This window comes from Takifugu rubripes, chromosome 18 (genome assembly GCF_901000725.2).
Source record: "Takifugu rubripes chromosome 18, fTakRub1.2, whole genome shotgun sequence".
Lineage (NCBI taxonomy): Eukaryota > Metazoa > Chordata > Actinopteri > Tetraodontiformes > Tetraodontidae > Takifugu > Takifugu rubripes.
Genome location: NC_042302.1, coordinates 1,969,988 through 1,991,744, shown reverse-complemented (window position 1 = coordinate 1,991,744; position 21,757 = coordinate 1,969,988). Strand labels below are relative to the sequence as shown.

The following is a 21,757-nucleotide window of genomic DNA, read 5'->3' as shown; positions in this document are numbered from 1 at the left end:
GGGGACAGAGAAGGATCACGGTGACATCCGACCCTCAGTCCCAGCGTTGACAATCGGAAACTCGTACGACGAATTAGCTTGTCAGCTTGCAGCACTTGCAGATTGTGGATACAATGGCTAATGTGAAAGTGACATTTTTTCCTCGGGGGGCCGATGTAGAATGTCGTGCCGTGACGCCACGCTCTCAGTCACGGAGTTAAAGCACATTCTGTCAGAATATCCACGTTTCTTTGTCAGGCATGTCAGAAAATGTTGCCACTTCAGACCGCCATCTCCAACCCTGCTGCCCAGTACATGAGTGGAGTGTTTTCCTCCCATTGATCTTCACAGAACACCGTTATTTAACATTGCGCAAATCAAAATATTATGAACAAGTAACAAAAGTAGCAGCTTGTGTATTTCCATCAAGTTTGCCAAGTGTGCCCACATACCTACAGGATGCTAATCAGGATAGCGTATTCATTATTAGCCCAGAAAATGATTGGATGCTCAGAAAACCTCTTTTCAAATGACAAAAGCCTCACATCAAGTCTCACATAAAATAAAGAAAATGTGCTATGAGGACTGTGAGGTACCCTCAGGGCTCATCTCAGTGAGCTAATGGCGATAACGTCTATCAGCATCAGGAAACGGAGGCCGTTCAAAACAAATATTTCCCGTAGGTTCTCCCAATTTTAAAAAAAAATCCAAATGTCAAGTGCAACACAACTGGCATCAGGACAACGAGCAGGGATTACAGAGTCCAAGTCTGATGACGGCGTTTGCGGTCTTAAAAAATCCATCTCTGAAATTAAGTCAAGAAATGACCTCAATTATCCCGAATCATGCAATATAATGACCTAACAGCACTCTGCTATAATTGAGGTCCTATTTGATCATTACAAAACAAACCGACTGCAGCGGGTGTTAACATTTGACCCCGAGTCACATGGCCCACTGTGACCGGTAATTAGAGATAAATAAGAGACATATGATCTTTTTTTTGTCCCTGCCACATGCACTGTAATTCCAGCACTGAGCAGATAAAGCTGGAAAATATTTATGGCGAGCAGGCCTCTGTTGAGGATGATAATAGTGTGTCAACAAGTTATATTGTACATGGAAATGATGTATTCTCGGGGTCAAAATTGTACAATGACATTAAAATGGTCATAAATGGTTTTTTTGTGTGCGTCAACCCTTTCAAAATTTAAAGCCTAATCACAACCCCGCACTGAAGTCTTGGGGAGATCTCTCCGCCTGACAGGTGCGACATTAAATAGCAGCCCAAAGCTGTGTTTTATGTCGCCGTGCACGTGTGAGCAATTCACCAAGGTGAATAAATAGAAGCTAGAAGCTGTCCATTTGGAGGGTTCGAGTACATCTTTTAAATGCCTCTGACACAGCCATGAATGCACACAGATATAAAAATGCCTGCACCCTGTGCAGTGTGTGTGTGTGCACGTTCACACACAGCGAAAGGTGTAATAATAAGATATTGATCATGCCGGTTGTGTGACTCAGGCAAGCGAGGGAGGTGCATGTAATAAAAGCCTTTTCAGTAGGTGAGCCACTGGTTTTCCATCATCTGTGTCTCAAGATGTTCCTTCCCTGTTGCCTATCTGCCCTGGCCTGCTCAAAGTAGATCAACAGTAATCTCCAAACACCTCCCTGCTGTGTATTCATTACTCATTTAGCTTTTTCTGCAGGCAGAACAATCATCACCGCAGTCACAACATGAGAGGGCAGCTGTCTTGACGTGACATCTCCTCATCATAGCCAGGTAGCACACCTGCACCGGTTGATCCAGAAGCACACAGGATTCTCTCAGAAGAGGTGATGGTTTAGGATTGGAGAAATATTAATGCCGAGTAATCTGTACTTTGGCCCGAAGAACCATTTTAGCTAGCTAAATAGTGCACTTAAGAAATATAATTCCTCTTTAAAAGATTTAAAGAAAAAACTGAAAGCTTTTTCAGACCAGACACATTTAACCTTTAACCCCTGAGCAGACACAACTGCGGTTGTCATGGCTTTGTTATGTTGCAGGCCATTAATATTCAGGCTATTTATGTCTACGGTCCACCTCACATGCATGCTGACTTACGTGGGCGAGGTTGTGCGTGCAGCACCTGCTCCAGGTCGCCCAGCATGGTAAGGATCACCTCCTTATCCAGCTGAGCTTTCCCCTCACGAGGCCCCCCCCCTGAAACTTCCTCTTCTGCCCAGTATCCACCCTCCTTTTCCGTTCCTCCTTGCTTTCCGCCTCCCCTGCTGGCGGCTGTGTTCGGGTCATCGCCGGCTCCTTTCTCTTCCTTGGTTGAGCGTGCCGAATCGGCCCGCGAGTGGCCGCCGTAAGAAGCGCGCTGTGGTCGGCCGCCTGCGCCTGTGCATCGCCACGGGACCGGGATGAGGGAATGTTCTGACTGTGAGAGCACCTTGGTGAGGGAGAGCGAGAGGGATTGGGCTCTGGTTCCTCTCATACCGCCACCCCTCATGATGGCTTCCTTCCTGGGGCTACTCTGCAGGCTACCTCCCGCCCGTGGGGTAGACGGGGAGTACGAGTTCTGTGGTTGTGGTAGGCACGGCGCCGCCTTATCAAGTTCGAAGGAGTAAACCCGCTGTTCTCCATCGCTTAGCAGGGTCAGGTTGGTGAGCGAGCGCTGCTTGATCCGCAGGTTGAGGTTGTCTGGGAGAGGCTGGGGAGGCCGCCGGGCTGGGCTGCCCCCCTGGTAAACTGAGAACTCCGCTCCCCTCTTCATCGCTGCCCACCTGCCTGTCCCCCGCTCGCGTCTCTGCTTACCTTTTTGGTTCAGAGGGCGAGTCCGTGAATCCGAGAGGATCTAACTGTCTCTGACTCACATCTTGGCTGTCACTGAGAGAGCAGATGGAGGGAAGAGGGATGCAGAGAAATGTGTCCCACGCCTCCGGACCGAAGTCCAGGTCTCAGAGGGCTGGAGGACGACGAGCAGAGAGAGAAGCTCCCTCTCCGGCATGCAGGTAGAGAACAGGGTCATCCTTCATCCAGCATATCCAGGTACCCACAAAAAAAAGCCCCACTTATTTTCTCCCCCCTCTCCTGTCTGTGTGCTTTTTGGTCCGTCTTCTTTGCTCCGCTCTGCTCCTCCACCACAGTGCGAGGCGTGGACAAACAAGTCGTCACATCTCCTCTCCTTCCCCTTCGCACCTCCTTTATCTCATCCCTATTAAATGCCAGTCTCTTCCCATCCACAGTTATCTCTCCCCCTTCGCCTTCTGTCTCTCCTTTAATTACCACCTATGCCGCCACGCTCCCGCTGCCTCCCTCTGACGCTCCGTCACTCCTCGTAGCGGAGAATGAGCGGGTGTTGAAGCCAGCAGCACACTCGCTCTGCTGCTTCACTCCAGCATGCTGCCTGCAGCTCTCTCTCTCTCTCTCCCTCCCTCTCTCTCCCCCAGCTTCCCTCTCTTTTTCTAAATCCTCCTCTTTCTTTTCAATTTCTGTTTACCTCCCTTTCCCTGCCTGCCATTTCTCTTTTCCCCTCTCGCGCTGCCCGCCGCTCCCTCGCAGTGTGACAGTGAGTTGGTTGGATGGTGGACCTGTGCGCTCGCACACGCTGCTGCACTGCTGGCCACCCAGCTTAATTAAACGCTATCTTCGGGAGCCCCCAGCTTATCGCGGACCACCACAGAACCATCAACACGTGCTTCAAACGACCCGCCATTAGTCGGCGCACTCATTTTTCTTTCCCAGCCCTGGCTCCTAGAAGCTAGCAACCACTGAAATCCTCAATTAACAACCTAGGCATCATCCATGTGGCGCGATCACTAGTTGCAAATTACCCAGGAAAGTTAAAGTGAGTGATCCCATCGCTGCAAATCCCCCCAAGAGCGGGATTATCGCTCAGACGCAACTTTATGTTTGCAAGTCTTCAGTCTCGTTTTCACAAGCTTTAATTGTCCTAGAAGCCCTTTATTGCAGCATTTTATTGCTGGTAGGGTCTCCCCTAGTCCACGGTAAAGACTTGACCCTAAAGCATGTGGTATTCCCACTACAATAGCCCTACTAAAAAGAAGAGGGTGGCATTTGTTCCTACACTCCACTACTCATTGGCTTCTCTTCCGAGGAAAACAAGCGACGTGAAACGCGTCGGACCCCAAACAAAGGGAAGGGTCACCGCGGCCGCCTAATTTTATCCTTCAAATGATGGGCTTCGGTTAAGCCACAGCCAGACCAAAATGCCTGGAATGTCACCGCGGACCCGGCATCATAAACATACAGTCACAAGTTGTTCTCGACGCTGCACTTTGACATCTTACTTTTCATTCGTGCGTGATTTATAACCTAAACATGAGTCCTTCTTATCCACTTATTTCACACAAATGATAAACAGTCAAATATAGTCAAACAGAGCATAGAAGGGTTAATACTTCAGAGATTCTGGCTGACAAATGTTAGCAGACATCGGGATTCTTTCAAATTTGCATTTGTAAATGGCAAGAACCAGCTGAAAGGCTGGACTTGATCTGTGCTGTGGCAGTGCTGGTGTGCTTCCTGGTCCAACCTCTCCGATCCCTGCCAGTAAATTCAGTTTGTGGGCGTAAGCTCTTTTAAAATGGTCAAATGTCCCAAGATTCAACCTCCCAACTGCCCATTAAAGAACAAGGGAACATCTTCCCTCTTTGTAAACAAACCCTTGTGGCAATCCTTCTGGGATAGGACGATGTGCTCAACGATACAACATACATTAAATATATGCAAGAAAATGTACATCTACATCTGCCATTGTCTCTTATAATTCCATGTAAAGCCCATCTGGATATGGCACAAACATGTCAAATACTGGTATGACAGGATAATAAAAGTCTCCATAAAATATTCAAACAGTTTTTCACTTCTGCTCTTGTAAACTGGAGATGATGTACATGGATTGATGTTGCCCATGACTGGTCACACCCCAGACATGAGAGTGTAACAGATGATGACAGCCTGCAGCGGTGTAAACACGAGCCACAGACGCTCCCTGTGTCATGCTGTCAGTGCTGACCTTTTCACTCTGCTGCATCCAACCAGCGCTCAACAGTTCATGCCAACTGGATTACAGCGGTGTCATTGTGTATTCCTAAAGCATGTGATATTATTTGATTGTCTAATTATTACTTTTCTATTAGAATTTTCAAATGGATCGAGCAGTGAGCCACTTTTAAAGTATCTTCTACTACAGGCATGTCCAAAGTCCGGCCCGGGGGCCAATCACGGCCCGCGGTAAGATTTCATACGGCCCGCAACTTCAGTCTTACAATGTATTATTTATGGCCCGCTGGCACTAACAGAATAAATAAATCACTAAAATGTAATTCCTCCTTTCTTGTAGATCTTGTAAAAGACAAGAGCAAAATTTACTTGTTTTAAACTCGAATGATAACAGACAACTTTGCATTATATTTATCAAACTCATGGAAATTTAAGGTATTCCATACAGTTCAGTGTTCAATGTTATCTGACTCTCCAGATATGAATTAAAGGCAGAATTGTGTTTTTAGAGTTGTTCACGTCTGCCCGAGTGGCTTATATTTGGTTACACTGCCATTTGAAAAATAAAGAGAATTGTGACAATGAAAATTGTTTTCTAATAGTGTACATTGGCATGTAACTTTTCTGGTTAAAAAAAACATCAGAAGGATCTACTGGCCCCCGGGCATCTTCACGTTATCAAATCTGGCCCTCTTTGCAAAAGGTTTGGACACCCCGGTTCTACTAACAATGGAAGAACGAAAACGCAGCTCATCAAGGATGTAGCGCAGGGATAGGCAGATTTAGTCCTGGAGGACTTGATTCAAGCTGGGCTTTCTGTCCTGCAGGTACATTACATTTCACCTGGGTGACAGCAGTCTGTGCCAGGTTGGACACAAAACCTGCCTTGAATCCAGCCCTTGGATTTGCCCATCACTGTAGCGCATTCATGTAGTATATTAACTAGTTTTCAAGTCTGTATGGCTCAATGGCTACAGGAAAGAAATATTAGAGCATACAGCATGTCTGAAATCTTGCATGAAAACCAACCGGTGAATACCTGAGATCTCCTCCAGGCACTGTTTGGCTGTCTTGCTGTACACAAACTCTCCCTTGGTGGGGCTGAGGCAGGGGTCGACTGGGGCCACCGTGGTGCAGTCGTTTTCCGAGAACGTCCTGGAGCCACAGAGAACAAAGAACACACATGGTCGGTTACAAAAGCAGGCTCAGGAATAAGTTCCATTCAGACTGCAGAGGTTGGCCCCTTGTTCCATCTATATCATGTCAGAAATAGCAACAGATCTAATATAGTTGAATTAATATATACAATTTATTGCACTACAAGAAGAGGTGGTTTTTGTAACAAATAATAAATAATGTGGACTCTAATTGGGAATTGAATTTGACTGTATCTCCAATATTTATTCCACTCACTGTCTGCGGTATTTGTGCGATAATGGTACTTTAATTCCACCTTAAAATGTGTTCACACGTCAATCATCCAGGTCAGATTTGTGAGAGTTAAGGTTTTAATGAGGATTGTGTGTACAAACTGGCATAAGTCTACACTGCCTACAATAAGAGAGAAGAAACTTTATAATTGGCTATTATTGTGGGCAGCCTACATGTAACCACAATTCTATAAAATTAGAAAAACACATAAAATAACTTTTAATAGTGAAAGTCCAATTATATATTATGAAAGTGAATGATATATTTTTAATAAACATCTTCATGTTCATATTATAGTTTTTGAAGCTGTAAAAATGTTGCCGGGGTAAAGTGGAATGTAGGTTTACAGAGTCTGTGCGACAGTAGGATTTCACCTCCTCTACTCTATTTTGTATTTCTGTAACATCGAAGTAGAAAAATCTGGATTTTAGGTCAGTAACATGTTCAGACAGATGGATGCCAGGGTACCCAATTCCAGTCCTTAAGGGCTGCATGCAGTCCAGGATTTCCATCTTACATTTCTGCCAAGGAACTTTGGTTACCAGGTAAATTTGACTACCTGGTAGGACAAAATCTGGACCGGATTTCAGCACCCTTGCTCTATGGCAGGGGTGGGCAAATCCAGTCCTCGAGGTCCGTATCCAAGCCAGACTTTCTGCCCTACAGGTAAACACTTTCACCTGGGGTTCCATTTACCTTGGTGAAAGCGGTTTCTCCCTGGTAGGATGCAAAACCTGGATTCAAGCCTTAATGGACTGGACTTGCCCATCAGAGGAGGTCAGATCCATTCCTCAAGGGTTGAATTCAAGCCGGGATTTGCATCCTACCAGGCAGGAAATGCTTTCACCAAGGTAAATGAAACCCAGGTGAAAGTGTTTACCTGTAGGACAGTCTGGCTTGGATACGGCCCTCGAGGACTGGATTTGCCCAACCCTGCTCTATGGGGATGAGGTGGGACAGTCTTAGAAGTGTCATGAGAGTAAAAATGGTACGATAGCGTGCCTCAACCTCAAGCTGCGTCCTGCTGTACCCCTTCCTTATCTCAAGAAAGGACAGAGCCAAACAAACGTGACATCAGTCCTAACGTGCATGTATGCAAAAAAAAAAGACAGCTAATGATGCAAATTAACACAGTGAAAACAGGGACAGACGAACACAAAAAGCAGGAACGAACCCTTTTAAGCATAAATGGAGAGAATGCCCGAAACAGTGAATGTAGAATTAACAAATGCAGCTAGAGTCTGGTGTTCCGTCCACATGCGTAACACACGCTGCAGGAAGCTGCACCACCTGCAGAGCTGCAGATAAATACACTCCCTTCCGCAGTGGCGGCAGCATCAGCTTGGGACTTCAGCTACAGTGAAAAAGAGCGTCTCTCGCCGAGCGTGCATTTGTGACTTGATAACAGCGACCTCCATTCACCCCAAATTTCTACCAGATGCAGCATCCTGACTCTATGCCACAGTTTCAGTTGGGCCCCATAATGCATCAGCTTCTTATTTTGTAGATATATATTCCATTAAAAAAAACAAAAACACAATCACCATTTAACAAATGACTGGATTCATTATAGATTCACGTACGGTATTTGTCTGTCTAGCTTAAAACAAAATCCCACTTGTTCCGCATTCAGAAGCAGAATGTAAGCTGCTCCTGACAGATTTGGCGAAGGTGCTGCAGGCAGAAGCTGTCACACGTCCAAGGAGCAGGCAGATCTGGAGAATCTGTGGTGTAACAACGTCAAACTAGAGAAGTTGTCCGAAATAGGTAGATGACACAGGAGTCATTCCAATGAATCTCAGAGGTCAAAGTGTGGAAACTTTTTTCATCCCAGTTCACTATTGTGTTTACAATTTGGCTCAAGGCTCAGAAGGACACGCATTTGTTTCAAGAACCACATAAATCCAATCTGGAGTAAGTCCTTCCATGGCTATCAAGAAATGGAAAAGAAAGGGAGGCAAAAAAGCCAAATTAAGTGGAAAATGATGGAGTGTAACAAGAGTACTGCCTTCAGTGTTGACTGGTGAGCACGGCTAGAGTAGAAGGCTAGAAACAAGCTTTATTGGCAGATAGCCAGATATCAAATGTGCATAAATCAACACTAAAGAGTGCTTGGAGACCAATAAAACACCGCCGTTCTTTAAATAATCTCACAGACTCTCTCTGAGGTATCTGCACCTCGTTGAGGTTTATGCTAATCGTTCTGCTACACTTGATGGATTTCCTGAACAGAAAGGGAGAACTGACTATACAGGTTGATGCATCAGAATTTCATTTCTTTTTCACTTCTACCATGATAATAACCCCTTATGTCATTTAGTTCTCAGGTTGGGTTCATAGATTTTAATATCTGGCTTATCTCACAGGCTAAACTGGTTAAAATTTATGAAGGAAAATCAGTGTGGCTACATGTTTTAATTTACTCATTGGTGTTTGCACAGGCTGTGTGTATTTACACTCTCTCGGTATTCTATTACTCGCTATCTTTCTGGCCATAACCGATAGTGCCAGAACTTACGACCTGTTGGATATTGGACTGACATGCTGACTGAGCACAAAGGATGAGGTAAAATGCGAGGGGGGGGGGAAAGGAGGGATGAGGGATTAAGTCTTGTTTAATCGGCTTCCTAACTTCATCTGAGAGAAGTCAGCTGCTTCTTTTTCATTTTTTTTTCTTTTTTACTGGATTACCTTTGTTCTTGTAAGAGGCGATCAGCCCGCTGGGCAGATTTACCCATTTCCTGTGGCTCAACCACTGATGGATAAGGAGGAAGAGGTTTCTCAATGCTGAATAGTCACAGAGATTCTAAGAGAACAGTTAAATATAATTGTAGCAAATTGCAGCCCTTAATTTGCCCAACAATGACTGCGAAGTGACGTGGGGCGAGCAAAAGGGTGTGAGAGTACATGTGTATGTATATGGGTGTAAGTGAGTGAATAAAGTGGTCAAAAAATCAACGACTACATGTAAACAGCAATCAGTGTCACCAATGCAGAATGAGGTCAAGGTTTATTTCACTAGCAACCCGCAGTTCTCACCTGTACATGAAGGGGGCGACGGTCGCCGTGTTAGGGTGGTTGTGCTGCTGCTGCTGAGGAAGTTGAACTACTCCATTCCCTCCTGGTGCTGCTCCTCCCACTCCACCTCCTCCTCCCAGCATTCCAGTCGACCCAGATAAGGCAGAGGTACTGGTGGAGGAAGTCATGCTGGTCCTTTTAGCCTCAGAGCCTCCCACAGAACGCTGCACGTAGAAGCTGCTGCTCGGACCTCCTCCTTTGCTCAGCTTGGGCCCCTCGCCACCTCGCATATTGCCGCTGCTGTTTAAGGCAACCTGGCTCTGACCCTGCGACTGATTTTGAGACTTGCTCGTTGTAGTAGAAGGGGGTTTAAGTCCAGGTTTGGGGATTCCACTGGAAACCGAAGAACTGCCATCTTTCTTTGTGGATGACAGCTTCCCTCCTTTGGGGATGAGGCTGGCGATTTTGGACGATTTCTTGGTGGGGTCAGGATATGCGTCACGCTCCTCTTTGGATGGTTCGCTCTCTTTTGATTTCCCCGATCTGCCTTTCTCCTCTTTGTCTTTGGACGTTGGCCTATTGCCATTGGATGCTTTTGAATATGAAGAGGAAGAAGATGAAGCCTTGGTTGGTGCAGTGACAGATGATCCGGGGGTCTTTGTAGGCATCTGCTTGGAAGTAGCACTGCTACTGACGCTGCCGCACACTGACCCCGACGGCGGCAGTCCGTCCTCCCCACACTCCGACAGGTCGTCCTCCTCCTGCAGAGCCATCTCTGCCACAGAGGGCGACGCTCGCGAGGCCGATCGAGGGTTAATCAGACGAAACTTGTCCAGCATCGACCTCTGTGGCCCAGCGCCGCCCAGCATCCCTTTGGAGCCATCACCACCGTGCTGCAGGAAGCCTTCAGAGGCTGGGTTGGACTGACTTTGGGAGGGGGTATGCGTGGGGCTGGCCAGCATCGATGACGTGGCGCTGTGCTTGAGGTTCATGGATTTGCTGCGCCAGGACTTGCTGGCATTGGGGGACGGGATGGCAGAGGCCAGCTGCTGCCCACTGAGGCTGGTGGTTACTGTTCCACCAGTACCACTTCCATTCATTCCTCCAGCTGCTGGGAGGCCCCTTGCTGCTTCTGCAAAAGCAATGACATAATAAATGCTCTGTCACAGCTGAGGCCTAAAAGGTAACATCAAAAACACAAACATGGAAGACTTCATGTCAAAATGTATCAAACTTTCAGTTCTTTTGGATGAATTCCAGAAGGTTAAAAAGCATCTCTTTTGGCACCAGGTAGGCATCAAACTCTAAAACAAAACTCAGGCCTCGAGGGTTGCAATTCAGCCAGGTTTTTTGACCTACCAGGGAGACCACTCCCTCACATGAAGCCATTTGCTGCCTGGGAGGACACAAAGCCCGGCTGTATTGTGGTCTTCGAAGATTGGATTCTGATATTCTGGATATCTGATATAAATCTTCTGTGGCTTTGAAAAGACCAGTACTTAATCCTGATTGGACAAATATAACCATGTGGTGTCTCAAAGAGGTGGAAGTGTATTCTAACATCCTATTCCGACCTTCTCTCTGTTGATTTATAGGCATCACTGGCTTTGAACTGGGGATCATCAACCTAGTCCTATGAGGCCCAAATCCCAAACTGGGATCACAGGTGAAAGCGGGATGGTCAGAAAACCCTACTGGACCTTAGAAGGACTGGGTTACTGTAGACAACAGGTCACCATGGTGCCTTCACAACAACAGCTGGTTCAACATTCGCTCATGTAAATAGAGCATGTGAAGTTCGGAAAAGTAAACTTTTACATTCCAAAAAAATGTGCCGAGCTCCGAAAATACCTGTGGAATTGAAGCTGCTTAGAAGTGTAGAAACAGTGTGTGTCTGATCCAGGGAATTCTCCACTGTGACTGGTCGAGAAAAACGGTGTTTCAGGTAGATTTTAGTGTCTCGGGCTCAAACCAAAAACTGCTGAAATAATTTCTAGCATGTCCGGAGGTGCGAGGACCGTGGTAATATGTTCAATATTTTCCAGAACATGTGCCCTTTAACAGTTGTGTTTCCTCGCCGGTCCTAAAGCTGCCCTGTGATGCAGCGCAAAGCTGGTTATTTCTGCCAGGTTTTCAATCAAAGCTTCCAAGGAAATTCAACATACTGAGCCAAACCTCACACACACGTGCACGTACGCACACACATCATTGTACTTCTATCTATGTGAGGACTTTCATAAGCATGAGGCATTCCCCATCCTACCCTAACCATCCAAACTAAACTTTTAACCCTAACCCTAACCCTGCACCTAACATAAACTCAATCCTAGCCTCAACCTTATAACCACGTCTTAACCTTCAGGCCTTTGAAGTTTTGAGGACTGGCCAAATGTCCTCACGTTGCTAGTAGAATGAGTATTTTGGTCCTCGGTATGTAGCATGTACAACAACACACACACATAGCCCCCCCCCCCACACACACACACACACACTTCCTCAAACATTCCTTTGAAGTTGTGAGGATCAGCCAAAATGTCCTCACTTTGCTAGTAGAATGAGTATTTTGGTACTCGGTATGTAGCTAGTACAAGAACACACACACACACACACACACACACGCACACACACACACACGCTATCAATCATGTCTATAAAACAAATGCTTTAGCATCCGCTGCTGGCTGTTGACCCTTGCACACCTCGCTTTTCCTGGCTGATACTTCCACCATCAATACTCTTCTCTTCCCTCTTCCCTCTCAATCTCCCTTACTCTCTCTCTTTCTCACACACACACACACACACACACACACACACACACACACACATGAGACAGTTCTAGCAGAGTTCGCGTTAGAGAACACATGTAAGAGGAAACCAACACAGCAGAAAACGAGTGGAAGGGAGGGAGAATCCAAAACTCAGAGATGTGAGAGCAAAGTGAGGAAGGGAGGAACAGTGACAGCATTTGGCTTTGCATCATTAGCCAGAGTGTTCGGCTGTCATTTAGGGGTCGGCTGGCTGCGAGTCACCCCAGGCTTCATTTTAAATCGCCTTCAGAAAGACGATACGAGAGGGTTCAAGTTTGGACAACATTTCCGCCAGCTTTGAAATCTCTGAGCCGCGTGTGAGACAAGGACTCTGGCGGGCTGTGCCACATAAAAGACTAACAAAACAATGTAGCGATGGCTAAACACTCCATATGTCTCAATCAAGGTAGTTACTATTTAGTGCTTCTTTTTTTTTTTTAGCCGTAAACGCCTGCTAGGCTGCTTCTGTGCCACTTCAGGTAGTTATTATTTTATGGCTGTGTTTTATGTCTGTGGATGTGTAAAATGATTGTAGTTTAAGTGGCATAATAAACATCTTGGCAAAGTCACTTCGGGAAACACATCCAACAGAACCAGCTGAATCCTCTGTTGCAAAACCATCCATCCATCCATCCATCCATCCATCCATCCATCCATCCATCCATCCATCCATCCATCCATCCATCCATCCATCCATCCATCCATCCATCCATCCATCCATCCATCCATCCATCCATCCATCCATCCATCCATCCATCCTCTACTTATCCGGGGTCTGGTCGCGGGGGCAGCAGCCTAAGCAGAGAAGCCCTGACTTCCCTCTCCCCAGCTACTTCTTCCAGCTCATCCGGGGGATCCCCAGACGTTTCCAGACCAGTCGAGAGACATAGTCTCTCCAACGTGTCCTGGGTCTTCCCGGGGGCCTCCTACCGGAGGGACATGCCCTGAACACCTCACCAGGGAGGCGTCCAGGGGGCATCCTGACTAGATGCCCAAGCCACCTCATCTGGCTCCTCTCAACGCGGAGGAGCAGCGGCTCTACTCCGAGCTCCTCCCGGATGGCAGAGCTTCTCACCCTATCTCTAAGGGAGAGCCCAGCCACCCTACGGAGGAAGCTAATTTCGTCCGCTTGTACCCGTGATCTTGTTCTTTCGGTCATTACCCAAAGCTCATGACCATAGGTGAGGCTACGAACGAAGATCGACCGGTAAATCGTTGCAAAATGAGCAAAATGTTGCAAAACCTCAACTTGTTAAATGGTCGAAAACTCTTAAGACTCTTAAGCCATATTAACAAGTGATGCTCAACACTGCTATAATATTGATATTTGGGTAACTTGGGAAACATCCTCAGCAATGGTTTGGAAGCCATTTATGAGTCATCCGCTCCAGCAGGTATGTGTCAGATTTATGATGCCGTCTCCTTATGTAAATGGTCTTTTACTCCCGTTGACATCTACAAATGATCCATCCAAGCCTGTAGCTGTGTAAAAGTGGTGACGGCGAGCGCGCTGATATGAGCTGAAGAGTTGGTGCAATCGATGGAACATCAGCTTGTCGCGGGGGGAATAGTGGGGAAGCAAATGAGTTTCTGTGCTTGTGCGCTGATGTGGTACGGAGGGATGTGAATCGTGGTGCGACAGACAAAAGCTCCCCTTGTGTTTTCGCCTGTCCTCTGTATCACCCTCTGTATCATCTTTAGCGACAGTGGAGCGCCCCTGCAGCGGTGTGCTGATGAGAATTAAAGACATTAGAAGCAGTTATTTGATATTTTATGTATGTGTCTTCCCAATTAAATCTGTCCTTAAACCCACCGCCGCCGTTCCCCCAGAGGCAGTCATGCAGGGCCGCTACACTTTTCAACGTGCAGGTACTTGTTGTTGCCATGGCGACATGATTCTGTCCCCCCCCACTTCTTGTGGACTGGCTAACTTAAACGAACATACAGTTGTATTTATCTTGGACGGTGACAGGTCTTCTTTACCTTTCGGAAATATTTTTATTTTTACTCACAGTTCCAATTTTGCTAACAGGAATCAATAGTTTGGCACTTGAATTTAGTTAAAGCTGGTGCAAACAATTTATTCATGACAGGTTGGGTCATCTATCCATATTTCCTTTTTATAAAAGAAAGGAATGGCAGCATGAGTAATTCAACTTTGTATTTGTGTGTTTGTGTGCGCTCGCTCAAATTAGCACGCTAAAAGCAACAGAGCACTTACGGAGTACCAATAATCTTAAAAAAAACACATGGGAAAACTGAGTGGTTGCTAATCTTCTACTCACCACGTAAAAAAAAAAGAACACCTAAAATTAATGCTATCAGCACATAATGACCACCGTCACCATCTAACCCTTATGGCACGAGACGGAGTAACTACGGTTTATTTTGAAAAAGCAAACAGCATGGTGGAAAAGGTCAAAAGGTATTTTTACCAAGAAGAAGCCAAACTATAAAGCAGCCAAAAAAGAAGCATGCGTGCGTCCTGAGCCAAACACTTCCTGTATTCTTTTGGCATCTGCCTGGGCTGCTGCCTGCTGCTGCCCAGAAGCTCCTGACGGTACTGCTGACATTTGCAAGACCCGACTTCTCTTGTCGTTGCTTCTACTTTCGACAAGAGCATCCTGTCATCTCTCCTGCAGTGAATCTCCAACACCTGCTGTCTCCTCTCCGCAATTTCAGGTTTTTCAGCAGGCAGCAGTTGCCCTGTTTCAATGCTACAGAAGTGGAAGAATTCCCCTTAAAGTTTTTTTTACCCCCTTTTTCTGGTTTTCCCACCAGGACAACCGCTTTGATTTTCAGTTATCATCATAGTGTTCCTTTCCTTGATTAAATCTATTAATTTTGACCTATTTTACAAAGTATAACAAGCCTGATGAGGTTGTACCCAACTAACAACACTTTGATAAAATCTCAGTTAATTAGTTAAAATCTTGTCTGAGACACAGTCCAGATTGTTTTTGTTTAATCATTCCATCTTCCAATAAGATATGGGGTGCCACATGGTGCTAACCATGGTCCTTTAAGTTTTATTGTATTCTTAAACTATAAAAGCCTTTCATCCTTTATATTTCAATTTCAACTCGTTGCCTTTGACACTTGTTTCACTCCAGGTTTCACTCCACTCAGGGTCTTTTCCCAAATTTATGGAATAAAAAAATAAGAAATGTATGATATTCTCAGATTTTGGTTACTTTACACATTTATTTACAACTACCGTATTTTCTGGACTATATGTCGCTCCAGAGTTTAAGTCGCACTAGCCAAAAAATGCATAATAAAGAAAAAAAATAGATATATAAGTCGCACTGGACTATAAATTGCATTTTGGGGGAAAATTTATTTGATAAAATCCGAGACCAAGAACATACATTTCACCTTGAAAGGCAATTAGCAACCATTAGCATGGATTAGCAATAGGGTTACGGTATGCTAACGTAACACATTCAGCTACATGACCCACAACGAACTGAGTACGTGGCTGCTTTGTTAACGTAACATATTAACAGTTATTCAGATAACTATAGCATAAAAAACATCTGAGCAAGTTTACCAAACAATCAAGTCTAACTCCATAGACGAAGCACCGCTTCTTCTTCTGCGTCGCTAAAGGAACTCGTTCCTCAGGTACACGCCTAGAGCGCCCTCTTGTGCTTGTCAGTGTGAAAATAACAAACATGTGAAATTCTGTAATAATGTATTTATTTAACATATAAGTCGCTCCGGAGTACAAGTCGCACCCCCTGACAAACCATGAAAAAAAGTGCGACTTATAGTCCGGAAAATACGGTATACATCAAGATTACTTTTGTGACTTCATCATGCTAACTCATCAACACTACAGCCCCCTACATTCTCCTAGGTTACAGTTTACTGTGCCAAAAATTCAGATCAATCCCATAACAAAGAAGAAACCTCAACCAAAGCTAACAAACCGACTCCAACCTGTCTTTGCTTCAATATAGTATTTAAATTTCCCACAGGCTGTGGGCAGAAGTGTCTTTCAACATTGCACAGCGAACATATTGGATGAACTGAAAAAAGTTCCTGCTTTCTCGGTGTGTTTTGAAATTGTTGTGGGCTGAAATGTTTCATACTTGCTATTAATCATCTTTATTGCCGGGAATTTTTTTCTGCATGTGTTATAATGAAAATGAAACAAGTCTGATTAAAAACAGATAACCAGGATGATGATAATTATATACATTGTGTTACATATAAATGGTTGATTGCATTATAATAAATAAATAAATAAACACCATCCAATCACTACAATGTGAGCCAACAGGTCAAATCTAACTCTGATTGTCAGACCCACAATTATGTCAATTCATTTAATTGTGCTTGAGAGAGCAGCTTTAATCAGCACCTCTGTTCTCTCGCTAGGAAACGAGTCTGCATCTACTAATTGTCGTCTGTTATAATTCACATGAACCTGGCATGATTCGGCACCCTGGGTGACGCAGATTCATGTGTCTGAGAAGGTGCTGCCACCCAGTGGCTGGGAGGCAGACTCTATCCCGCGATATGAAGGCAGCTCTCACCTCTGTCGTTGCCGCTAGCATACTGCAGAGGCTTGTTCTTGTCGATGCTGTTGAAGCTCTGACTGCGGCGGTTAAGATTGGACGACCCCGGGCTCCTGGAGACCCCGCTGCCTGCAGCAGAGACTCTGGAGGGGCCTGGTAACCTGGAGGAAAAACAACCATTATCAGGATATTTCTGACCAGGAAACACGGCAGCTTGTTCACTGCTATAAGTTTTAATCAATTAATTGCTCCCTTAATGCTGAAGTAAATCAGGCAAAGGCTGATTATAGAATTTTGAAGCAGTCTTCTTACTACTTCTTACTATAACATTCTTTATTCTGTATATAATACATGTGGAAGGTAATAAAATGAATCTATGAAGTCTGCTCCTTCTGTCATCCCTTGTTCTACCTCCCACATGTACAACACACACATTGCCAAGGTTATCTCCGCTGTAGAGAAACAACTGCCAGACGTGTCTGTCTGTTTCACACACACACACACACACACACACACACACGCACACACACACACACACACACACACACACACACACACACACACACACACGCACTACTTATTTTCACATAATCTCTTTCATTTGTCAAAAGCTGCCGGTGTGAAATGTGGATTTGCTCTGCTGCAGCTGGAGAACTTTTCCACACCTCCCGAGAGGATGTTGGAAGAATGATCTCATCGGGATCCTGCTGCTGTTGTTTTTTGTGGGATGCACTTTAACACGCGCGCTGTCACCCGGAGAATGGACGGGGAACTGCACGTCTGCAGTGTATCTGCCTCCCTTGCTACCATTTGAATTCAATTTGAGGTAGCGAATGCTGCAAGATTACAAAAAAGATCAATAACGTTGAAAATAACTTTGTAAACTGAGCAGGTGTCGTCCAATAAATCGCATCATTAAAGGTAACAGAGCTGTTTCCACACACATGGTGAACAAGGTCGCTCATAAATGCAAGTTTTTTCAGCTCCCTTGGAAAATAGAGCTATCCTCCATCGCCTTTGCTCGATTGTGAGGAAACATGGATGTCAGGAACTATATAAATATGCTTGTAAAGAGAATGATTTGAAAATAAAAAAGGTAACTTGAGGAAGTGTGCCAGAGGGAGAAGTTGTTCCATAAAGCTCAGACTCCATGTTATATTTTAACAAAGGAGTCAAACTACACACCCGTGTACGAAGCCTCGTCAAACACTGCCACCTAGCGAGCAAGCAGTGTAACTACACCAAATCAGCTAATGCTCAGTTTCCTCTTCCTGGATGATCTGATTTATTTGTGTTCCATCAAAAATCACGTCAGTTTTTCTTGCATATTACAGCTGATTCATTACAGAAACAACAGATAAACAAGGTGATTTGGAAAAGATTAAAAGTTTGTAAAAGTAAATGAAAAGCATTGGAAACCTTGAATATTAAAGTTTATGTATCAGCTGTGGTTGCAGCCCCGACTCCAAAAATATTGAAGAACAAAGGAAAGGCTGAGAAAATGGAATGAAAAGGAAAAGAATGAATTAGGGGGCAAATAGTGAAGGTGCAAACCCAGAGGAAAGAAAATGAGAGGTAAACACAGAGGAAATGAGGGTTAGATTGTAATTCCAATGGAAATCAGAGGGAGGCTCTTTTATCATCACATTCTTTCATCTCTCAAAATACATGTTTGATAAAGCATCAGCAGAATGGGGCTGCAGAGGGAGACAGAAGCTGCGGACGGGGATGTTAATCTCGCATAGACCCTGCAGACGAGAGGCGCAGCACAATAACACTTCTGAGGCTTTTGCTCGCTGCTTTTTCAAAAAGGTTTGATTATGTTGCTCACGATGGCTGGGGTGTCTTTACATTTTCTTATTTCCATAAAAATGCAAATGCTGGTACTTATTTGGGGGCAAATGCAAAACTTTTAGTCAGGAAACAGTTTTATCTTGAATCTTGTAACATTTATCGTTTGTTTTATCTATATAAAGGCATAAATGTTATCGTAAATATACTTTTCATGCATAGTTGTGCGTATATGGAGGCCTATGTACAATGATTATGTGCTTTTATGCACAAACATTTATTTTAATGCCTTTCTATACTACTGAGACACTTTAAACCAACTGATATTAGCTTAAAATGGAGATTTTGCTTTTGAGCCATTCATTTAAGTGAACTTCTCACTGAAGAGAGCTTGAGACGTTAACGTTTATCTGGTTCGTGCAGCCATTTCTCTGAATATCAGATAGATCAATCAATCAATCTTTATTTATATAGCGTCTTTCACAATCAGAATTGTTTCAAGGCGCTTTCCAGAATCCCAGGGCCTGACCCCAGACAAGCAAGCAAGAAACCTTGAGCGGGAACAGGCTCATGTAGGGGGACCCACCTGCTGATGGCTGGCAGGTGGGTCAACTTTGAACCCTCTCGCTGGATGGGAGGGGAGAGGAGAGGAGAGGAGAGGAGAGGAGAGGAGAGGAGAGGAGAGGAGAGGAGAGGAGAGGAGAGGAGAGGAGAGGTAGAGGGAAGGGAAGGGAAGGGGAGGGGAGGGGAGGGGAGGGGAGAGGAGAGGAGAGGAGAGGAAACCATGACCCAGTGGGGTGACAGAGGCCTGTCAGGTGATCATGTTTCCGGACCCCGGCAGCCTTGGCCTATAGCAGCACAGCTAAGATGCTAACCTAATGATTAGACGACCCCCTAAGTATGATAATTTGTCTGTCTATGATAGTAACTGGAACTACAGAATTAGTAACAATAAGCTTTTTCAAAGAGGTAGGTTTTAAGTCTGACCTTAAAAGTAGCGATGGAGTCAGCCTCCCGTACCTGGACATGGAGCTGGTTCCATAGCAGGGGGGCCTGGTAGCTAAATGCTCGGCCCTCCATTCTACTCCTAGAGACTCTGGGAACCACAAGTAGACCAGCATTCTGAGAGCGGAGCGGTCTATTGGGCTGGTAAGGTATCACTAGCTCCTCCAGGTAGGATGGAGCGAGGCCTCTGAGGACCTTGTAGGTCAGAAGAAGAATTTTAAAAATGATTCTAAATTTAACGGGCAGCCAATGAAGTGACGCCATTACAGGAGATGTGATCTCTTTTGTCAATACCTGTCAGAACTCTGGCTGCAGCATTTTGGATCAGCTGGAGGCTTCTTAAAGAGTTGTTTGGACACCCTGATAATAAAGAGTTACAATAGTCCAGCCTGGAAGTAACAAATGCATGGACTAACTTTTCAGCATCATGCAGCATCAGTAGTTTCCTGATCTTTGTGAAGTTCCTCAAGTGAAAAAAGGCACTTCTAGAGACTAATTTAATTTGGGAGTTGAAGGAGAGGTTTTGGTCAAAAGTTACTCCAAGATTCCTCACAGAGAGACTAGATGTTAATGAGATACCATCTAGAGTGATCATGTGATCTAATCTATCCCTGAGAGGTTCAGGACCAAACACCATGACCTCAGTTTTTCCTGAGTTAAGGAGGAGGAAATTTGAAGACATCCAGGACTTTATGTCTTTAAGACAGGTCTGAAGCTTCACTAACTTCTCTGTCTCCTCTGGTTTCATGGATAAATAAAGCTGAGTGTCATCAGCATAACAATGAACATTTATCCCATGCTGCTGAATAATGTTCCCTAAGGGAAGCATGTACAAGGTGAAAAGGATTGGTCCAAGTACAGAACCTTGTGGAACTCCATGGCTAACCCTACTGTATGAAGAGGGAACACCATGGACATGAGCAAACTGGCATCTATCAGATAAATACGATCTGAACCAGTCTAGTGCTGTCCCTTTAATGCCAATCACATGTTCCAGTCTCTGTAACAGGATCCTGTGATCAACTGTATCAAAAGCAGCACTGAGGTCCAGCAGAACCAGCATAGAGACCAGTCCATGATCTGAAACTATGAGGAGATCATTAGTGACTTTAAGAAGTGCTGTTTCTGTGCTGTGATGAGCTCTAAAGCCTGACTGAAACATCTCAAACAGGCTGTTTCTCTGCAGGTGCTCCAGTAACTGAGTCACCACCACCTTCTCAAGAGCTTTAGAGATAAAAGGAAGGTTGGATATCAGCCTATAGTTTGCTAACACATCGGGATCCAGTGATGGTTTTTTAAGCAACGGCTTAATCACTGCCACCTTGTAGGACCGGGGTACATAACCTGACACTAAAGAACCATTGATCTGGTCCAGGATAGAGCTGCCTATCAATGGTAAAACATCCTTCAAGAGGTGTGTTGGGATGGGATCTAAGAGAGACGTGGACTTACGGAACTTGGACGTGAACTTGGATTTCTGAGTTAGCGATGACGCCTCAGAAAAATATATAGGGCTGAAGGAGTTTAAGGGCTCGTTGGAGAACCTGTATGTTCCCACAGTCAGCACATCTGGTGATGGTCCAGTTGTTGGGATGGCCTGGTTAGCTTTTTCTCTGAGAGCTAGAACTTTATCAGTGAAGAAGCTCATGAAGTCTTCACCACTAAGGGAAGAAGGGATACGTGGATCTAAAACACTGTGACTCTTGGTTAATTTGGCCAAAGTGCTGAAAAGAAACCTGGGGTTGCTCTTATTTTCCTCAATTAAAGAAGAAAAATAAGCTGTTCTAGCCCTACAGAGGGCCTTTTTATAAACTACCAGACAGTCTTTCCAGGCTACATGATAGCTGTCTATTTTACAAGAATGCCACTTCCTTTCTAGTCTTCACACTTTCTGCTTGAGGGTCCTAATGAGTGAATTATACCAGGGGGCACACATTTCATCGCTGGCCAGATTGGGGAGGGGACCAGAGAATGTTCTTTATGCTATAGTTATCTGAATAACTTTTAATATGTTACGTTAACAAGTTCATTGTGGGTCATGTAGCTGAATTTGTTACGTTAGCATACCGTAACGCTATTGCTAATCCATGCTAATGGATTGCTAATTGCCTTTCAAGATGAAATGTATGTTCTTGGTCTCGGATTTTATCAAATAAATTTTCCCCCAAAATGCGACTTATAGTCCA

The 21,757-nt window shown here is 44.9% G+C and overlaps 1 protein-coding gene across 12 annotated transcripts in view; it reads right to left on the bottom strand.

The window, feature by feature from the left end:
* Positions 1 to 21,757, bottom strand: part of nav3 (neuron navigator 3) — a 283,562-nt gene that overhangs the window by 45,995 nt on the left and 215,810 nt on the right. For all 12 annotated transcript variants that reach the window (XM_029851618.1, XM_029851620.1, XM_029851621.1 and 9 more), the window contains 3 exons: positions 16,794 to 16,936; positions 9,464 to 10,574; positions 6,033 to 6,148 (listed from right to left, as the gene is read on the bottom strand). In XM_029851618.1, the coding sequence (XP_029707478.1) occupies positions 6,033 to 6,148; positions 9,464 to 10,574; positions 16,794 to 16,936 (1,370 nt within the window). The remainder of the gene's footprint in view (positions 1 to 6,032; positions 6,149 to 9,463; positions 10,575 to 16,793; positions 16,937 to 21,757) is intronic.